General features: G+C 43.5%; 1 protein-coding gene across 1 annotated transcript in view; it reads right to left on the bottom strand.

Moving 5' to 3' along the window:
* ITGA9 (integrin subunit alpha 9) overlaps positions 1 to 22,692 on the bottom strand; it is a 305,446-nt gene that overhangs the window by 274,799 nt on the left and 7,955 nt on the right. Inside the window, exons 2-4 of the mRNA XM_034759490.1 lie at positions 18,755 to 18,882; positions 16,844 to 16,950; positions 10,662 to 10,785 (exon numbers count right to left, since the gene is read on the bottom strand). Of these exons, the coding sequence (XP_034615381.1) occupies positions 10,662 to 10,785; positions 16,844 to 16,950; positions 18,755 to 18,882 (359 nt within the window). The remainder of the gene's footprint in view (positions 1 to 10,661; positions 10,786 to 16,843; positions 16,951 to 18,754; positions 18,883 to 22,692) is intronic.

The raw sequence follows: 22,692 nt of genomic DNA, 5'->3' as shown, positions 1-22,692 counted from the left end.
CTACTGAAGACCAAAAGAACTTAATAAACCATTGGTTTCTTCATGGAAACCTTTTTTAAAACATGTACTAAAGGAAACAGTGACAGGACTAACAAGTAATTACTTTAGCATTTCACACTAGTAAAAACACCTAAGGTCTAAACATTTCAAGGGAAATGAATGACATTTTGTCACAGCTGAGGGCTCTCTCAATTTTTCAGAATCTGCTAAAATTGCAGATAGTGCTGAGAGTGACAGGTCTGATGACATAATCAATTCAAAGTACATCCTTGAGCCTCATGGTGCAACACATGTATAGATAACCCCTGGATCCATACAGTGGTGTTCTATGTGGGCTCAGGGTCCACCAGCATGGTGCATCTTTCAGGTTCAGAGTTTAAGGCAGCAACTCCACTAGGAACATATGAAAATTTACTTTAAAACTCAAGTTCTCAGGGCAGTTCACCTGTATCCCACCACTTTATTACTAGCCCTGTACAGACAGTCATTTGTGGAGTTAGCCTCTTCTTGTAAGGGAGAATTTTGTATTTGTTTATTAAAAAGTGATCTTTTATGTGATGAGGACCAACAGTCACGGCTTTTTCTTTCTAGAATCACTTTTCTGGGACGATGCCAGGCAGGCAGGAATGTCACAAGAGCCCTTCTTTGTTAGAGTCTGTCTTTCATCCTTAAATAGGACTGTGCCAATGTCTGTCACATATTCTTGATCTGTCCAACTCGAACCCTTTGATTCCCACCACAGTAACGTATTTTTATTTAAATGGGACATGCTCATCCTGTGGAAATTCTCTCCTCACCCTGACTCTGTACCTGAAAAGTTGCCCAGTAATTTTTCATGGTCACCCACTTATGGTCTGATTCCATATCCTATACATCTGGCTCCCAGGAAGTGTCAATTTTCCAAGACTTCAACAGCTTTCCATAGGCTTTTGCAATGTAGACACCTAACCCTTTTGAGAAGAAGATAGCTGTCTTCTTTATTATTTTAAAATATAGCTTCTTTTGCTGATGAAAGGTACCAGATAGGTAGCCCTGGAAAATGATCTCTGTTGTTTATCCACAGGACAGATGCAGCTCATGTAGGGAACGCAAAATTCCCCACGCTAGTGCCTCGGCTCTAATCTAGAGGGATCACTTCTATGAGGGAGAAGTTATTTCATCATCTCAACTCACTGACTCTTTGGCCTGCTGAGATTGCTAAAATGGATCACCCAGGTGCTTAGCTAGAGTAAGTCAGGCTACCTCCACTGAGCACAACAGAACTACACCGATTAACACCTGGTGAAGACCTGGCCCAATGCCAGTGTGCTCATTACTGGAGTGAGACCATCATTTCATTGTGCACACAGGCCACCAATCATTCACTAGGCAAGTAACAGCTTTCAGGCACTACCAACTTTACCAGGACCAGTGACTTGGAGATGAAAGACTAATCACTTATTAATAGAGATGGTCGGGAAATTTTCAACAAAATGATTTTTGCCAGAAAATGCCAATATATTGAAACAAACTTTTTGCGGGAACATATCGGTTTCGATGAACTTTTGTTGGGACAGGTTTTCAGGTCAGAGAGAGAGAGAGAGCGCGAGCGAGCACATACGAGTGTGCACCACCCATTCCAAAACAGCCAATAGCCCAGTTATTAGGGTACTAACCTTAGATGTCAAGAGATACAAGGACTTGTTCCTGAATCTCCCACATCACCAGTGAAGGCCCTAACCTAGGGTTACCATATTTAGTGCCTCCGAAAAGAGGACACTAAAGGGGCCCCAGCCCCACCCCCAGCCCCGCCCCCGCCCCAACTCCGCCCCTTCCCCAAAGTCTCCGCCCCCTCCCCTGCTTCCCGCGAACATTTGAGTCGCGGGAAGCCTGAAGCAGGTAAGGGAGGGTTGTAGGGGGAGGAGGCGCGGCCCACCCCCGGCCCCCGGCACCGCAGGTCCCCAGCCCGGCCCGGCCCGGCACCCGAGCCCCCGGGCCCCCGGCACCGCCAGCCGAGCCCCCGAGCCCCCGGCCTGGCACCCGAGCCCCCGGCACCACCGGCCAAGCCCCCGAGCCCCCGGCCCGGCACCACCGCCCGAGCCCCCGGCCAGGCCCCGCTCCGCCGGACTGGCACCGCATGTCCGATTTTCCCGGACATGTCTGGCATTTTGGGATTTCCCCCCGGACGGGGATTTGGAGCCCAAAAAGCCGGACATGTCCAGGAAAATCCGGACGTATGGTAACCCTACCCTAACCACCTGGCTATAGAGTCAGTCATTCCCTCTGGCCCAATGAATATTTAATCATTGACACCAAGGGGAACAGCTCCTATAGGAGAGATTAAGATCCACTGCAGAATAGCTAATAGCCCAATGGTTACAGAACGGACCTGGGATGTAGGTTTACATTGCCGCTCTTCCTCTTTCCACACCAGAGACTTGAATCTCACTCTCCCACATCCCAAGTGAGGGTCCTATCTAGAGTCACTCTCTTTTTCATTTACATGTTTTGGACGTCTCAGTTCTGTCTTGATGAACATGAAAATTTTGAAATCTTGAAAACATTCATGACAGGAACACCATTTCCCACCCCACTCTATTCATTAAACAATCTTCTCCGAGCCTCAGACTTTTAAAAATTGGTTTAGCCCTTCATTTAGGAGAGCAGATGAAAAAAAAAATTTTTTTTTTTTTTTTAAAACACAGCCAACCTCCATGTCTTCCTGTTACGGAGCTAGAACAACTGCTGCATGCCAGTCCTGTTGACATTTTGATAAACAAATGTTTTATTTCACTATAAAACTAATAGAGCTGGCTCATGGTTTAGTTGAACATGTTCTCCAGGAAAGTCACTGTACAATTCAGCTTTCAAAAACCAAACATTGCCAAATGTTCACAAAATTAAATTAGAGGATTTCAGGCAGATAAGGATATGAATTAGCCCCAATAGCACAGCAAAGGATGAAAGTCAATTAAAACATAATATTTCCAGTTCTAATATTTTCTCCTTTTTCTGCTTCTTCTCAGTTATGTCCAGATTGCAGAGATACCTTTCAACACAATCTGTCATGGGTTTAAAAATGTTATTGCTCTTTATTATTTATAATAATAATTATAAATAACTATATTATTTGTGACAAAACTATTTGTCGAATGTATGTCAAATTCATGAATAGTTTCAGATCAGCCAAAAGCATGCTCCCATTGATTTCAAAGGAATTTGCATCAGACCCGTATAGGACAAATAAAAAGACAAAAGGTGAAATCCTGCACCCACTGAAATCATGGGAGTTTTACCATTGACTTCAATGGGGCCAGGATTTCACCCACAGTTGCCACACCAAAGAGCTTAAGGCCGAATCCTGCAAACACCTACGGACATAAGTGATTTTATCCACAAAAGTAGTCCCATTGGGCTCAAGGGGACGTGTACTCACTTGCATAAGTGTTTGCAAGACCAAGTCCTAACTGCAAATGAGGGACCACAAACAAATGTAAAACAAGAGAAAGATGAGGAAAGATAAAGGCTTTAGCAATAGGTGTGTGAAGTCACTCAGGTTTGACATACATACCTCTAGATGTTTCCAGAAAGATTTTTGGGCACAGTGCAGCTGCGCCGGTTCAAGTGACTAACCATCCAAAGTACGATCTAGGTATCGACTCAGGCGACTAGGCCGACTCACGCCACCATGGCTACATTTCTATTTTTAGCGTGCTAGCATGGCTATGTCTACTTGAGCTGGAAATTACAACTTCTGGCTCCAGTGTAGACATACCCCCACAGTTGCCTGTTGAAGGTGTTCTGCTGTGTATAAATATTATATATTCATTGGGCCAGAGAGAATGATTCTATTGTTCAGTGGTTAGGGCACTTCCCTGGGCTGTGGAAAACCCAGTCTCATTGCTCTAATGACTATTTATATATAAAGTGGAACATCTTCAAAAGGAGAGTGAGTGACTATACACCACCCAAGAATATCCCATAGCCCAGAGGTTAAGGCACTCTTACTAGAGGGGGAAGAATCAAGTTCACATCCTTTCTCCACATCAAGCAGAGTGGGGAATTGAACCGGGGTCTCCCACAACCTACGGGAGTGTCCTAACCACTGGACTAATGTTTATAAAGGAAGTGATGGCACCTCCTCTTCCTTTTTTGTCAATGGCACCCAAGTGCCAGGAAAAAAGTTGGCCAAAAACTATTTGTCGAATGTGTGTCAAATTCATGAATAGTTTCAGATCAGCCAAACTGCATTTTTCAGCAAATAAACTTAGTTTTGTCCAGCTTTAGTTGAAAATCCCTTGAAGTCAATGGAGCTGCAGGGCTGACTTTGGCCTGCAATGTACATTTTTAAACATTCAAAAAAATATACTTCAATAGACAGCATTAGGGGAGAAATGAAGAACCTATTATTGTTAATGAACTGAAAACATAAAATTAGTTCTAAGTTAACAGTGGGTAGGATTTGTTGATAGACATAATTTTGCAACACATTGGACTGCGTCCACTGAGGCTTACATTTTAATAGAACGCACTGTACAGCTTTATGTGATGCGCAGAGTTCAGTGTTTCCAACTCACTTATATGGCCAATACTGTCTGTTCCAAGCAGTAAGTCTATATTTCACACAAATAACTGGTTATGCTCTCCTTACATCAGTGGGCACTGGGGAACTCATCTAGTCAAGTAATTTCTGAATTTGTATATAACCACAGCAGGCTGTTATACTGCCTGTTGTCAATGAAAGGGGGCACTAAAGCAGTTGAATTTGAATGAATACTACATACATCTCTGACAATATAACATGGAAAAAATAAAGTGGGTTCAGAACCAGACTGATTTGGACCATTTCATAAGAGTAGCCTTGCAGTGCACAGAGCTATGTCCTCTCTTCTACCTACCGCCATACTTGTATCGTGCCCCCACACAATCGTGTTATCTTAGCACTTCCATATGTGTAGCTCAACTTATCCTCACAGTATCTTGTGAGATAAGGTGGTATTAGCCACATTTGATAGAAGGGTAACTGAAGCATGGAGACTTTAAGGTATGTCTACACTGCAGCTGGGAGCAGGCCTCCCATAGCTCATAGACAGACATGCACTAGCTCCATTGGAGCTAAAATTAGCAGTGTGGACATGGTGGAACAAGTAGCAGAATGGGCTACCCACCCAAGCTCAGGCAGGCTTGTACTCAGGAGATTAGCCCATGCTTCTGCTCGGCCCACACCATCCACACTGCTCTTTTTAGTGCTCTAGCTCAAGCAGAGCTAGCACATGTATCTACCCAGGCTGGGGGAGACACTAGCGTAGACATATCCTATATGGCGTCTACAGTACGAGTGTGTGTAAGTCAGTGGCAGACCTGAGACTAGCACTCAGGTCTCCCACTTTCCAGCCCAATGCCTTTACCCCAAAGCCATTCTTCTGCAGGTCACCCTTCCCCCATCACATCTCAACTGCAATTGCTGCCTGTCGCCACCTGTGAAGCACTGTTAGTAAATGCAACTGCCTTGATATCACTGTAACTGAAACCCTCGTAGAAGCCTTCATCTCCTCTTCCCTCGACCATTGAAACTGCCTTCTCTATGGTCCCCATACACCCACATTCTCAGACTCCAGCGGCCTGCCTCTCACAAATAAAGACAGGCTCAGTCATAATACCCTTATCCTCAGAAAGCTCCAATGCCTCCCCATTTCATCCAGAATCTCGCTCAACATTTCTTTCCTGTATTCACAGATCTTGCCTCTCTGCTTCCCTGCTCCCTCCGCTTATCTAGCATTGGCCTCCCTTATTCTCTCCACAAAATCTTGCTACTGCTGGTTCAAGATTTCGAAAGACGTTGACAGTTACAATATAATGCCATTTTTAATGTCTGACAAAGTTGATGTGATGGGGGTGCTTTCCCTCACCTCAATGCATGCTTGTCACCACAGCTGGGTGAAAGGTTTCAGACAAATAGTTTATTTGCTTAAAAATGCAATTTTGGGTCAACCTGAAACTTCTAGTGACTATGACATGAATTCACTGGATTGTTTTGAACAAAAAAATGTGTGTGACTTAAGTGCCATTCAGAAAACCAGAGGAGAACACACTGGTGGCTCCCCCCTTATACTCAAATGATTAGGGCACTTACCTAGGATATCGGAGACCTGGGTTCAAATCCCCACTTGGCCTGATTCAGAGCAGGGATTTGATCTTGGGTCTCCCACATTGCAGGCGAATGTCCTAATCAGTGGACTAGACAGTATTCTGGGCAGAGTTTCTCTCACTCTCGCCTGTTGAAGTTGTTCCACTTTCTATAAATAATTAAATAGTCATTCGGCTACAGAACGCGAGAACAATCCCATAGCCGGGAGGTTGGGGGATAACTTGGTTCCAACCCCTGCTCCTGTGTCTTCCTAGTCACATGAAGTAATAACTGTTGGCAGGATTAGACCTTCGGTTGTAAGCACCTACAGGCTTCTCATTCATCTGTAAAACACTGTGCACCCTTATAGTGCTACAGAATTAATCAATATTTACAGAGCTGGGCAGAGCAGCTTGCTCAATGCATGAGCCATGAGTAGATAAATTCATTAAGGGGGAGATAGTCAAAAGGCAAAAAGGAGAGTATTGGGCTGATTTTCAATAAGAGTCGGGTACCTAAGCGCCCTTTGAAAAGCCTCCATCCCCCTCCTGTCAATCAATAAACTTACAAGATAAAACAACAAAAGAAAAGATAAACCCTGACCGGTTTGGTGCGCATCAGAAAGCCAGGAGGAGGACTCTTAAATCACAATCAGAAAAAGAGCTGGATGAGGAACTGGCCCTTCCTGCCCCAAACCAAATGAAACAAAGTATTGCTTAAAAGCATTAGCTCCCCCTCACCAAAAAAAAACACACAATAGGAATTTAAAGCAACACAGATAGCTGTGACGTGTCCTCAGTCATTTGCACTGGGAGCCAAAGACAACATATTTAATCCCAACCTCTTCTTTCCTGTGTTTCAGCATTTCACCACATTGGATGGAATGCTAGTTGTCTTTATGGCCTAACACCCTGGTATTGAGTTTATACCACAAAGCCAGGGGGGATCAGAGTATGGCTCTCAGAAAACTGGTAATAGATAACTGGCCATTCTATGTCCCAGAGGGGAAAATCTCTCTATTCCTTTGGATGGACTGAGTGGGGATGAGTACTGTTCCTATATTCTTTAGCCACCAGAAATTATTGTTTAAGTTTCCCACCTCTCTCCTCCCCTCCCTCTGATCCTTACACCACAGAACTAGGAAACCATCTCATCAGTCTGTCCCCACCTCTGTTAAATTGTCTCTTATAGCAGCAGCAGCCCTTTATCTCTGCCCATTAAGTGAGTCAGGGGACAGGATGGCTGGGGTCCTAATTTCCTTGTAGGCCACATTTGGCAGCCATTAAAAGCAAGGACAATCAAGTCAGAGTATAGCTTGGAAGGCCTTAGCTTTGTGCCCCACAAAGCACTTCAGTTCATACAAATCAGATTAGCTCCTAGCCAGAAAGATTCCACTTAACTAGCAGGCCTTCTGCTGCTCTCATTAGCTCTCAATAGCTTCCAGACTTCTGTCAGCTGTTTCAGGGAGACTGGAGAAGAATAAGACACATCGAGACTACTATCTTGTTTCATGACTGCCCTCCAGTAAGGAAGTTTCCATTTCCTCTTTTGTTTTCAATTATTGAATCTGTATTATATGGCGAATTATTACTAAATACATAGCATACATTAACGATACATCTGCTCCATGTTCAGCGGTTAGATGCCTTTCATTATAGCTTATGTGGCAAATACTGCACTGCCTATATAATTGTATCTTATACTGTTCCAATTATAGATAACTGAAGTCCCAGGGCTTGATCTTGCAAATGCATCTTATAACTTGGAATGGTGCTTGTGAGCATGAGTATTCCTGTTGGCTTCAAGCACTGCCCCAACAGCAAGTGTTTGTGGGAAGAGGCTCTTATTCTCCAAATACCTTAATTACATTGTGCATATATTATTTCTACCACATTCTTTATTTCTTTCCTTCAGTTTGGCTGTGCTGTTCACTAAAAGGAGGATTTTTTCCTTTACTTTCTGAAGGCCTAAGGGAGAAAACACTAAGACCATAGGAAGGGAGGGTTCCAGTTAATCCTTTCAATGACTGATCACAGCAGTACCTTGTGTTTGAAGAATAAGCCAAATTACTTTATAGAAACCTGAAAGTCACAGAGGTAAACAAGAAGCAAACTCAGTCACCCTTGGTGATACTGTGTGACTTGATGCCTAACAGTGGAACGAACAAATCAATCCCAAACCTCCCATTTTTGTTCTAGCATGCAATGAAATTAAACCAATAGCATAGTGCACTAAAACTGCCAATTTTCCACTGGCCGCTTCACAGATACTGGGCCCACACATTTCTATTTCCTAGCAATTCCTGGCAAATAGCCTGTCAGACTAGCAGCCGTTTCACTCTGAAGCCATGATGCACAGAGAAACACGAGCGATTGTCTCTTCCAGGAGCTGCCTCTCTCCAATTATTTCAGACTGACAGTTTTTAAAAGAACACCCGGGTGGTGAAAAGGACTCAGAGGAAATGTTGGAAGTGATTCTGCGTGTGGAGTGGAGGAGGAAAGGGGGGGTAATAAAAGTTAATATTGCAGGATAAACTATGCATTGCTTAAGTATTGTCTTGGCCTGATCCTGCCAACAGGAAGACAAGCAAATGAAAGAGGACAGTATTCAGGATAGGAGGATTTTATGGCTTCCTCACATTTTGTTATAGATCGAGTGAAGCGGTGGGTTTAAATATGGAATCAAAACCATACAAGTTTCAGATGAATATTTTTGGGACCTTCTACTGATGCTCAAAGCACAAATGCTTGCTGTCTCCAGATGGGCATAGATTTTTTGAGATTGGTTACATGGGTTTCCAATGCAGCCTATGAGAGCTGGGCACATGGTGGGTAAACAACTCTCCAGACAAGCACTGCAATATACAGTTTATCTAAGTTTGCCAGTTTTGTTACGAGCTTTGTCTTCAATGTACTGGGTCTGAACAATCTCTAGGTTTGGAGCAAAACCTAAAGCAGCAAGAGACACATCCATTAGCAATTGAGGAATTGACAGACATCTACTGTGTTAACTCTCCCCCACTTACTAATGTCAGCAGCCAGCCTGTCACTGACTGCTCCTGATATTGGAAATCAAAGGCAGTGAAGTGTTGCCCACATCAAACTCCATCAAACCCATGTAAATTTTTCAGTCCTTGAAGAGGGAGGGAGGATTAGTGTAGACCAGTGGTTCTCAAACTTATTTGATTGGGCCTCCCCCTCCTTTGTGTCTGTAGTCATTTACACACAGAGTACACTTACCGCCATCCAGCTCTGAAGGCAGAGCAGAGAGCAGCAGCCCAGCTCTGAAGGCTGCACCACGCCAGCAGCAGCTGAGAAGTAAGGGTGGCAAAGTGATATTTGTCAATATCACTTTTCACAGCAGATTTAGTGCCCATTGGCACCATTACTTCTGCACTGCTGCTGCAGAAGTAAGAGAAAAGAGTAGGAGAACCAAGCCTGGGCTGCCTCCCAAGTGAGGGACTGGGCTGGGTCGGGGGGAGGGGGGGGGGAGGAGGGAAGAAGGAACTCAAGCTATCCCCTTCATCTCTGCCTCCCAGGCATGCACAGCCCTTCTGCACGAGCCCCAACTCTTAAAAAAAAAAAAAGCACACAGCTCACGCCTCCCTTGACACATACCTGCACCTCTCTTGGAACTGGGAGGCCCGCCCATAGTTTGAGAACTACTAGCGTAGATGCATAAGACCAACCTAGGAAACCCAAGCAGCTGTTTTCCTGAATATTTCTCACAGGGCTTATTGCAAAAGCTTGGACATACCCTATCTTCCCTAATGACAAACCTGTGCATTCTGGATTGGTTAATTGCTTTGGGTTCAGGAAAGGCTGTCTTTTGGAGTCTTTGAAGAATGAAATTGGATATAAATTCACATACAAAACACACAAGGGAAGACTATTCTTTTTATAAACCGGAAAATTAAAGCACCCAGGACTTGGAGCGCAAACAATGAGCAAAGTTGTCTATTGTTCAAAACTCTGAAACAAGTCCTTTCACTCTCAATGCCATTCCAGATCTATTTTGAACGACAGCAATATTTTGAGAGGCACTGAAAAAAATCATCAGACGCTGCTGGACGTTTTGAAAGTAGCAGCAGCTGAAAGAGGCAACTTTATTCTATTTGTTACACTGGTATCCTAAAATCTAGGCTTTAAGCAATATTTCTCCCCTCCTATAAATGACAGTGTCAGACTGAAAATATTTCTTAAACATGGGTGCGATCATTTCCTATTAATCAATAATGCCGAACAGGCAAACAAGTAAGAGTGGCTGTACTCATGTCACATGCCTGGTGACATCCAGATAAGGGAGTTGATGGTTTTCTCATGATACTGTTCCAAAAAAAGTTTATTATTCTATCAGTTAAGCATGGCCACACACAGTTACTCATGGAAACCAATTATCTTCTTGACCCCCTTTTTTAAATTCAAGATCATCCGTCTGCCAAATTATGCCTGAGTCAGCAGTACTTTTTTTAATGTATTAATGAAGGTTTATCAGATATTTTTGGAGACAACAGGAAAATCTACTTGGTCATAATGACAGAGAAATAACACCTTACCTTCATAGCAGGGCAATAATTTTCGACCATTGGAATGGAGGTTGGGTGGGATGATATTGCAGAAACCATGGGGGAGGACGTACTCTGTCTCATAGTAGATGTTTTTCCAGCGATGGGCACAGGCCTAAATGGATCATATCACATGTGTTACTGAAACGTGAGGCAGCAGGACACCTCTTTGTATCAAAAATACCCACCCCAATCTTTCTCCCACCTAACTCTTCCACCTTTCCTTAGTTCTCTGAACCCTACCTTTGCTACAAAAAGGCTACTCCAATTGCCATGTTCCTCCATTGCTAAGACTTGACATTGCCAATGTTGGCACCACAAATTTCAAATTTTGAGGCTCCTCCTAGCCACCCATGTCAGAGAGGTGTGTTCCTTGGAGCAAGGGCAGCTCAGACAGCAGATCTCAATACCTTTATCACTTTAGGTGCCAGGCAATGTTTCAAGTAGAACCTCGTGGTGAAGGGAGGTGACACCAGGAGAACCTTTTCTAAGCAAAGGTAGACTGGGTAGAATCTAATGGAATAAAAGAAAGCTGGGGTGAGGGGGGAGCGGAATAAGATGGGAGTGAGGGGAGAAGGAGGTAGAGGGAATGCTAAGACTGGAAGGATGACAGGCACAAAATTAACATTTCATTTTTCCCCCCTCTATCTTCCCATCCGCCTCCCCTTCCTGGGGAAAAACACAATCACCCCTCCACAACGAGAGCCAAGACAGTCAACCCAGGACGCTGCACTCCTCTCAATCTCAGCATAAGAGCATGCAAACACCTGGCTTACACATCCCCAGCTCCCCTTCACTCCCAGAATTACCATTTCCTCGCCACCAGACAGACCATCAATCTCCTCACCCCCAAAGAGTTCATACGAATCAAAGGAAATGAAATGGGAAACAGCAAGAGCTTTGAATTTGAACTTGTATCTCCAGCTGGTGTAAGTCAGCATAGCTCCACTGCAGGCAGCGCAGACACATCCCTTCATACTGATCACAAACGTGGCCTGCTCAGTCTCATGGAGTCTCTTTTGTGTCTGTTAGAACCAACGGACGCCCCTCGCTGCACTGTCAGCCTCACATCCCACTCACAACCCTTCCAGTCAAGGGGGACAAGACAGCACTTCCTTTGGGAGGCCAGCACTTGCCTGGAGAGCATATTGTTGAAGAGTGCAAGACACTCTATCCCGATCCCCATCTTACCACCTCAGTGCTGAGCACATTGCCTCTGGGAGCCTCTGAATGCTCCTAGGAACGCATTATAAAACAAGCACAGGCGCACCACCCTGTCCAACTACTGGGGAATGGATAGAGCAAAACTCAATCTGGACCAGAGTCGAGACCGTTTCTTACCCGTAGAAAAGCACTAAAAATCCCCATTGCTTTCTTTTCGTTTTAATGGACTGGACCACCACCAACAGTGAGCTCTGCCGAATTATCAGCTTTAAGTGATATTTATTGCTGTTCTAATCTTCAGTACTCAACCAAATGCATGTATTTACTGGATAGGATAGTTAACACAGAGGCATAATGAAGCACTCAAGGAGCTTTGGAAAGCTCTGTACTACATTTTATGTTACAGAGAGACGTGCATTATACGAAGGCTGTTTATAATGGCACTCTGACAGCCAGATGTATGTTAGTAGGCTCATAAGGAAGAGCTTATTGAACTTAATTACTTGCTCTTTTAAGCAAACTTGGTTGTGATTTTAATCTCCGGGCACTCTTCAGTCAGCGTTCTTAAAAAATGCATAATATTTACTTTCAGAGTGATCAGGAAATTGTTTCTCTTCTAAAACATTTGCACTAGGAGTGCAAAAACGCACCCATATACATTTGCATAGAGTGTGTCATACAGACACAGCTCTAGGCTGACATTCAAGTTGAGCTATGAAACCAGAGAACAGAATGTCATGGAAAAGAATGGATTTGAAAAACAAAAAAGTTATTCCGGATATAAATTGTGGAGGAAAAAAAATGAATGTGTTTTTTAAGCTATAGAAAGATAAATAAAGGGTTGTGATATTATAAATTCCGTTATTTTTTTACCTCCCGAAAGCTGCTCTCGCATATATTAACCCACTAATCTCTTCCAAAGCAGCACAAATGATTGAAAATTGGGGAAAGCAGCAGTAGGTCTTGCTCAGGAATGAGCCAAGGTGAAATGCTGAGGGCAGGAAAGAGGGAGAGATCAAGAAAGTGAGCTGCCGCTTAACATGGATATTTAAAACAGACTCAGGGCTGAAAGCTTTGCAAAGGTATGAGCATTTCACATGAATGAATGAAAACAAAAAAGAACAAACATCACTCTGTTCACTGGTATATATGGGTTGCTTCAGCCTTTTCCAGTGCTCCACCCCATGTTTCTATTGGAGAATTTAACCCTTCTATAAAATCACAGGCCCTGTGTATTCAGCCATGGCAGAATTTGTCCCATACCACAATTCTGCTCCAGAATCTCAGCTTTCCGTTCTTTAAATTTGAGTTTATGGGTATGAAGCAAACTGTTAAAACGTGAGCTGAGTGTAAGCGATGCAGTGTTGCCTGCCTGAGTCTGCAGAGAGACTGAAACAATAGCTCTAAGAGGCGTGGTCTACCCCATTCATCTCAGACTACTCAATTTTGTGGCTGCAGAAGTTGGCATTTTTCCAAGATGCCATGGAATTGGCATTTTTGTTAAGGAATCTGCCATTTTTCATTTGTGGCCTCCTGCCATACCAGGACCTGCCTCTAGCTGCTTCTTGCACTTCTGCTTGCCCCTCCAAAGGGAGTTAATTTGATTACAGTGCATGCTCCCTGCACGGTGCAGTGTAGCTGAGGCCTGGGAAGCCAGAAAGATGAGCCACTGAAGCTGGCTACAAGCTCCCGACTTCACTGGCCCATGGATGGGAAAGGAATTCCAAGCCAGAGAGCCTGAACATCTCAGGAGCTGAGTCCTGTGAGTTGAGATGGGTCAGCTGGAGATCACAGTGAAAAATCCACCCTGGAAAATCACCATGACAAATTTCATATCAATGAGTGTTTTTAGCTATGAGCTAGAGGCTGAGGGAATAGCAATAGAATGAACATTGTTGTGGAATTCAAGAGTTGCGATCACACATTTTGGTCTCATTGCACTATGAAATTTGTGGGGACCTGCATAATACAAAGGAAAAGTGGTGCAGCAATGAACCACGATAGAAATGCAAAACAAGTAGAGCATATGCAGGGCCGGCTCCAGGCACCAGCTGAGCAATCGGGGGCGGCCGATTGTTGGAGGCCCAATCCTAGGGCACTTTTTTTTTTGTTCTTGTTCCGCTCCGGCCGCCCTGTAGAGGGCGGCGGCATGGAGAACCAGAGCACCCTGCAGGGCAGTCCTCTTCCTTCCCTCCCCGCCGACTGGAGCGGAGCCCTCGCAGCAGGAGGCGGCACGCAGCAGGAGGGGCCGTGTGGCAGCGTCTCTGCTGTAGCCTTGGCCGCCCCCTTCTCTCTCTCTCTCCCGCCCGCTCCCTCCTCCCTCCCCCCCAGCCAGTCCCCCTGCGCCCGCACTCTGGCCGCGCTGCAGGTTTTTTTTGTTTTGTTTTTTTTTGCTTTGCCGTTCTGGCCGCCCTGTTTTTTGTTGTTGTTTTTTTTTTTTGCTTGGGGCGGCCAAAAAGCCAGAGCCAGCCCTGAGCATATGAATGCAACCTTGCCTTATTGTTTATTAAATGCCAGCTTGGTGTGGTAGAAAATACAGCAGGAAATACAAGTCTTGCCTGAAGGAGTTTACAAACTAAGACACTGATCCTGCAAACTGTCCTGCATGAAGTCAATAGGGTTCTGTGGAGTTCACTGCAGGACTGGAGCCCAGCAGGTGACTTTTTAAATGCACAAATAACTGACTGAAATCCCTCCCGCCATTTACCATGTGGGCTTTAGCTTCAGTGCATGTATTTTATTTTCCATACTGCAGGATTCAAAGTCATCAGTGAGTTGGCTACTTAAAATGAAAAAAATGGCAACACTTTGGAGAAAAACAATACACATGATAAATGGGACAGGTATTTGGGAAGAGTGAGATTAAGGGACATGGCTTATCTCCAAGCTTTAATGCACTGTCCCTGGTTCCTTTCCCAATGAGAGAAAGAGAACGCATTTTACAGTTTAAGTATGAAAAGAACTGGCAACCCAAGTTGTATTGTCGTAACTCTCAGATTATTGAGAACGTTGACTCATGATGAGATCCAAGGTCAGGAAGATGTATGCTGGGCCAGTTTGCACTTTAGTCTAGCTACAGCCTATAGATTATTTTTGTTTAGGGTGACCATGTGTCTTTTTTTTGGCCAGGATAGTCCCCTTTTTTAAGCCCTGTCCCAACTTTTCTGGCAAAAGTGGGCATTTGTCCCGTTTGCTCTTGCCAACTTGATCAGTTGGCAAAAGCAAACGGGACAAATACCCACTTTTGTCAAAAAAAGTGGGGTGGGGAGAAATGGGGAGGGGGCAGCTTGAGCAAGCAGCAATGCCGGTCCCAGCCTTTAGGAAATATGGTCACCCTATCAAGCATGTGCATCGCTGCTCACAGGAGCCCTGCCTTCCCCCTGTGTGGGGAGAGGAGCAAGGGTGAGTGGCTCAGGCCACGCTCAGGGTGGGGAGTGGGCTTACAGTGTCCCATTTAGGAAATAGGGTCGTCAAATCTTTTTATAAAAGGCTTTTCTATTTAGTCTTCATGTCCTAAACAGAGAGTTACCTTTGGTCCAATAGGAGAGTGGTTCTTTGAGGGGCTGATACTGCACACACTGAAGTCAGTGCCACAGTTTCCATTGACTTCAATGTGTGGTACAAAATCCTGCCTATGGGGATTTAGGTCCCAATTTAGCAAGATACTGATGTACTTCCTGCCAAGGACTGTACCATCCTCCATTCCTATTGGCTTGCACAGGTGTGGACCATGCTCATCACCACGCAGTAGCATGATACAGAATATTGGTATTAACTTTCCTGTCTTAAAAGTTGATTTGATATGTATTTATTTTGAAATATATCTACTTTTGAGGACTCCTTACCTATCTGCTATTACAAATAGTCTTACTTGGCTCATATGCCCATGATTACAGCAGAATAATCTGTAACAATTTATTCTATCAATTTCAGGTTTTTCTGTTCACAAGCTGCCCACAAATTGATTGTGATTTGCTTAAAGTAACTGGCTGAATAGTGCAAAAAAAAAAAATCTGTAAATATTTGTTGACAATGTGTTCCATATACTCAGTATTCCAAATTGGATTGGAAACATAGGTCACATGATAGGTTACTGTTTTCTGATTGGATTACTTTAGAAAAAGTTTCTGTTGGAGATTCTCAAGTACAATCTTGAAATTCGTTTTTCAAAAATATTCTGCAATATTTTCTCAAATCTTGCTGTTTCAGTGAACATATCATTTCAGTGAGGTTGCTAGACTACTCACCAAGAGCAAACCCAAGGGAGGCGCAAACACAGTTACCAAAGTCATTTTAAAATGTCAATGAATATTTACAGATTTTTTTTTTTTTTTTTTGCTGCAGTATTTGCCCAGCTTTCTCTGTGATTTATTTGAAGGTTCACCTGATTTGAAACATTGTCCTGTGAAGATAAATTCCACATCCTTAGGATCAAATTTTTCCCTTTGACAAACATGCACATCAACTCCCATGGCCCTCAATATTTGCCTGTTGACTGTACCACAAAGATGAACAAACAAGCGACTTTGACTCCCATCTCTGCTACCTCATTAATAGAAGATTCATGCACACATCCAAGAGCAGAATTTAGCTGCATATCTAAATCTGACATTTTTTACAAGTTCTGACACAACACACACACTATATTCATTGACTTATGCCCCACTCTCCACACACACAATCTGTAAAACAAATGAACTAGCAGACGCATTCAGAGAAAAACAAAGTTCCATTCATTCTGTTCAAAAGACCTAAACACTCAGAAATTTAAGAGGAAGCCCCTTAGGTGACAAGTCAGGTGCTACTGCTTTGAAGTCTTCTTTCTCTCAATACCAATTTCTGGTTGGGGTTCATTTTCTATCCGCTTCAAGGAAGGGACTACAGAGTTCGCTGCTTATAAACCTGGACTCTGTCAGTCATTAGTGAAGACATTAATCCCAACATGTTCATCATTAGTGTCAGCACAGCAGTGATCACTTTACTGAGCTCAAGGGAAAAGGCAGACTTACCAGCACACTTCCGTCAGCCTTGGGCTGCCTAGCCAGGCTTACGCCCATCCATTCATCATCTCTATCCTCCTTACAGGTCTTTCCACAGAGCGTGCCCCGAGTATTGCCTTAAAAGAGAGAGGGACAGGTGAGGAAGATGCATTTAGTTTTTTAAATATCTATAATGTGCCCTTGTAAGAGATATGCTAGCTGATCAAACCGCTCTTTCCCATCTCTCACTATTATTTATCACACATTAGGACAGTGCCCAGGAGGAGAGCCCCCTTGTGCTGGGTGCATGCTGTACAAACACACTGTAAAAGACAGTGCCTTTTTGAAAGAGTTTAAAATCTAAGGGCTCAAGCCAGTGAACCTTTCAGCATGTGCATTAACTTCAGACACATGATCAGTCCCACTGAAGACCATGGGGAAAGTACTGTGGTGTTGGCAGAGTAACATTTTCACAAGTGCTTAATTCACTTTAGAAAATGGGACTTGGGCATTTTTTTAGAAAGTGGCTCAACTCTTTCTTTCTATGATCTGTCATTATATCCATTAACTCATCTTACTGTAGTGTCAAGGAGTGGGGCGGGGGGGGGTGAGTGTTTCTTTTAGCAAAACTAAAATATATAGACAGATATTTGCGAACACTTACATGTAGAATTTTATTGATAAAAACAAAACATAACTGGCTAAAAACCCTCTTTCACTAAGGCCTTGTCTACACTTGCGTCAGCGTGTATGGTGCGTGTAACTATACGTTGCAGTATAAAGCAGGTTGCATCCACACTGCAGTGGGCTGCTACACTCAACAGTAAAAGGCTCTGACACAGAGGAGGCAGCAGGGAAAGGCTCCAGCAGCAAGGAGGCAGTGGGATATTGCAGTACTAAAAATAGCAGTGTAGACATGGGAGGCACTCCTTGGGCATGTAGAGAGCAGTGGAGGGTACATACTCTAGAGTTCTGGTCTACCTCATGTCTACACTGCTAGGGTGGCATGCAGAGTATGTACTCTGCACACCGCCATCAGCGTAGAAATAGCCTAAATATTAACTTACGATGGAGCACTCTCTGGTTCCGATGTCAGGAAAAAGTTCATACAGTGATGTTAAAATAAAACATGTTAACAAAAACACAGCAATATTACTATGAACTCTTTTTCACCAACAGAGATCAAATATGTATCATTCTTCATAAGGACCCATTCACAAGGATTAGATCACAGGATCAGGGCGTTAGCCTGGGAGCCCTGGAAAGGAAGGGGACCATGTCTCGACATGTGTTTGACCAGCATCTTGTACAACCTTAGTCCTGATCATATGCAACAACATACTACTCTCATTGATGTGTTTTTGTTTTCTTTTGCATAAGCAGCAAGTAGGATAAGTCAAAGTTATTATTCCATTAGCAAACACATACAGATTACTCTGTTTATAACACAGTATATGATTCACCCTTCAAATGGAAAGGGAAGGAAAAAAAATCACACAAAATCAATGCAGAACTTCTCAACATGAGCAGCAATTCTAACCAACCCTCTCCAGAAACTAAAGAAACCAAAGCAGGTAAAGGAAAAGACAACAGCCTAGTTTACATTCATTTGGCAATAGCTTGGCCAAAAAGATTAGCCTGACGCGGTCGCCCAGAGAGAGCACAGACTGCAATCAGAGACCTCCATCAAGAAGATATTGCTTCCAGTCCTCAGATAGGACATAATCGTGAACCATTTGGAGTAAATGGGAGCTTTGCCACTGGACTTCAATGGGATCAAGTTCCTAGTGCTATACGTGTGTGCCCTAGAGCCCTGATCTAAAGCCCACTGAAGTTGATGGGAGTCTTTCCAATTATTTCAAGGGACATTGGATCAGGCCCTAAGATATTTGCTAGAACTTTCAGTCACGGGTAAGTAAAAAAAGTGTTAGATTTACCCACCTCGACCCATATCCAGCTCTGTGCACCTCCTCTCAGGATTGGTGTGCACTCGACATTTAAAGACAGCTCCTGGGGACTTAACAGAGGTGCTGTATTTAGAATCTGCCTTTGGAGCACCGACCAGGACCCTGGAAACCAAAAGCAAAGTAGCAAGTAGTTAATTTCAGGAGGGGAAAAAAAAAAAACACTCACATTGCCAGTGCACCTTTGGCAAGAGGACTTCTTCTGATGGCCTGGTAAAATAACACCAATGATGCACAAAATGAAAACAGACACAGTAAAGGCATTTTCCTTCAAGGAATCCAGGAATTCTTTGAATGAGCTAAATTTCCATTTGAAGCATAACACATTTAAAGCAATTCTTCACCCCCAAATAAGCAATTTAGGAAAGTTTTAGGACAGAGAACAGCAGTTGCATCCAATTTCTTTAGGTTCTAACCACAATCCTGTCAACTCCAAATCCACAATAGCCCAAAATGGATGGCCATAAAGGGAAGAAAGCTACGTTCTGTCCATCAAAACAAAGGTCAATAAGGTTGATCAGAACCTGAAGGCATCCTAATCCCTGAAGCTCAAGGCATCTTATCATATGAATGTTCCTTCAGAAACCCAGAATTATTGCATGATGTGTTGCCACACCAAAAGTTTAGAGACAAGGCTGCAAAGACTGGATCTATATTATTGATACGGTGTGAGAGAAACTAACGTCTTGGGGAAGTACCAAATCAACAGCTGTGATTGTAGGTATGAACTCCTTCCTGAAAGGAAGTGATCAAACCATATTAATACAATGCTCCAATTTAATGATCCAAATCATTCACGAGGACCACAGTTTAGCTGACAATTGTATATTGTTATCAATAGGGGACATGAAAAAAATGGGGACCTGCCATCATGAGTGGGAAGAGTACAGGGAGGGGATGTTTTGGCAGGAATCAGGTGACTATGAGAGTGTTTGTAACATGAGCCCACTCCATCATTTCCTCATCCAAGCAACTGTCCTTCCAACTTCTTCCTTCCCATCTTGTAAATTTGAACACATGTGCCAGGGAGGAGGGCTGATCTACACTACATTCCTGTATCGGTATAACTACATTGTTCAGGGATGAGAAAAACCCGCACCCCTGAGCAATGTAGTTATACCAACCTAATCCCCCATGTAGATAGCGCTATGTTGGCGAGAGAGCGTCTCCTCCCAACATAGCTAACGCCTCTCAGGGAGGTGGATTAACAAGAGAGTTCTCTCCTATTGGCTTAGAGGGTCTTCACTGAAGTGCTGCAGCTGCACCAATGCAGCGTTTTAAGTGTAGACATATCCCAAGTTGAGCGGAATGTGAGAGACCACCTCTCTGGTGGTTGGGGGGGAGGGACTACCAAAGCGCTAACACCTGTCCTCACAAGGTATGGCACATGCACCTAGTCAATTTGCTATCAGTTTGCTATCCGCTGGCCCTTGCAAAGGCCAGTCCGCAGTGGGATACAAAATCCAGACAAAATCACTGGCTTTTGTATGCAACAATGTCCCTGTGCAGGAGGTCTGTGGGGATTGAACCCAAGACCACTGATTCTAAAAGCATGGTCTTCTATTGCTTGAGCTAACAAATCAGGTCCATTATCTTAGAGGCGGTAGGAGTCTATTCATAGTCCAGTCATTAGAGAGGGCTAAAAAGCTACACTGTGTTAAGTGTGGGTCACATCATGTAAAAATGGACAGAGATCTCAATACAGGCCTAGAAAACAGGGATATTGCTGGTTTTCAGTGACTTTTGTTCATTCTACTTACCAGCCTCTACATCCCATCACCACCTACTCCCCACCAGACTCAGTGTAAGAACATGGAGGAAAAACCATTGAAATCTCAATTCCACCTATGTGGGAAGGAGAAGCAGAGAATGTTACTGTGTTATCAGAGGGAGCTATAATCAGGAATCTATGCTGTTCTAAGAAATGACTTGGGCAGTTAAGTTTTCCTCATAGCTTTAACATGTGCTCCGTTGGCTGATGTGACAAAAACGAATTTAGGGGGAGAGAAATCCATATTAAAGGATCATTTTCTCCCCAATATCATGGGCTAAGCTGTAGTATCACAGGAGTTTGGCAGGGGGCTGCACTCTATAATGCAAGTCATATTTTCACAAGTGAGAAAAATTAATGCCTGAAATACCTAAATTGCTGAAAGCTACAAAGCCTACACACGTTGGGGAGCAAGCACAGGGGAGCCTGAAATAATAGCTCCAAATGGAAATCTCTACAGACAGACAGGCAGGCTGAAATCAGAATGCCAATCATCTCATTTACACAGGCGATGAATGAATGTCATTCACTTATTGACATTCATGAGGTCTAACAAAATAAACAAAGGGGGGAATATTGCTAGCTTAAGGAGAAATGGTTTAAATTGCAAGTGTCAAGAAAGTGTTTTTAAAACCAGCTATTACAATAAGCTACAGTAAACCACATTCAGCTCTGGTTTAAGCGGTGCAATTCCAGTGGAGCTGTGCCCATCTTACAACAGAGGTGAATTTGACTCAATAATGCTCAAAAAGATCTAATGATATCTCGGAATGAGAGATGGAAAATAAGGAGCTTAATTTAGAAATAATCATTAATCTCTCTTTAAAAAGCTCGGGGGGTGGAATAATATTGAACTGTGTGAGCAGGATTCCATGCACTGATTCTATGTTCAAATTGATCGTGAGAAAATACGCATTCATCAGCTGTGTTTTTGAAAGACATCATATCTCCAAGAACACACCTAGATACTACATCTATTTGATGGGGGGAAACCAGGCAGGAAGCAAACACAGCATGTGATGCATGTCAGTAATTAATCCAGTTAAATTATTACTAGGACTGCTGAAAGTTCCCTAAACTCACAATAAAATGCTTGAAAGTTTCTCCCAAAGTGTACTGTATATATGGAAATTTTTCCAGAGGTAAAATGTGGTAATCTAGCATTTCAGTACTATGGATTCCTTCATCCTGCCCCAGCCTAAACATAGTGAGTATGTAAACAGCCCATAAAAGAATAACTTTGTTCATTTCTTTGCTAGAGCTAGGCAGCCTTCCAACATCGCCCAACCAATTTAAACAACTTGGGTTTAAATAGTCCAATTTTGTGGCATAGCATGATTTTGCAGCACTGTTTGGATTTTAAGCAGCGCAGTTCCATTCCCCAAGCCGAAACAGTCACAATGTGGGCAGATTTTTGCAAAGAGCTACCCATTTGCATGGGCTCTCATCACAACCACAACATTCTGCAGGAAGTTTCTGGGATCCCTCTGACTGACTGCACAAAGGTACATTGGAAAGTGAAGCCCAGCGAGGGAAAGAAAGGACTCTACGTTTCCAGTTGCCTTTGAGTCTGAGTCAATATTTTGTGACAGTCTCAATATTAGTACAGGAATTCAACAAGGTAGATGTAACAGAAAAGAGGAGAAAACAAAGGGAAGGATTAAAAGCCTTCAGTTGTTGGGGTCTATCGATTTAGGCATTACAACTACACCTCACCAGAGCACTGTACCTGAATCTCGAACAGACACACATCAGTTCTCAAGTTCTCTCCTACCACCCCTGTTAAAGGGATTTTGTTTTAATCTTGTTGTAGAAAAGCAAGGTTGAAGAAGCATGTTTTGGTTTCATTAAGGGGGAGGTGAGGTTCCTGGTCTTGGTGGTGGCTTCTCAGAATGAATTTACTATTCCTACAAGAATCAGAATCCACTCGTGAAAGGTTTATGGGAGCCTGTGGAGTCTTGCCCATTACTACACGGTATTCATGTTGGAGCCCAAAGGAACTTCCCCATTGCTCCTTTCAAACAAAGCTTCAGGACAGTCTATCACAGCCACCTCTGACCGAGATGAACACAAATCTCTTAGAGCCTACCAACCCTTTACTGGCTATGTCTGGAGGAATCAGATGGGAGATCCTCTCTTATTGG

The sequence above is a fragment of the Trachemys scripta genome, chromosome 2, assembly GCF_013100865.1.
Source record: "Trachemys scripta elegans isolate TJP31775 chromosome 2, CAS_Tse_1.0, whole genome shotgun sequence".
Classification (NCBI taxonomy): Eukaryota; Metazoa; Chordata; order Testudines; family Emydidae; genus Trachemys; species Trachemys scripta.
The sequence above is the reverse complement of the archived record's forward strand: the minus strand, read 5'-3'. Positions and strand labels throughout refer to the sequence as shown.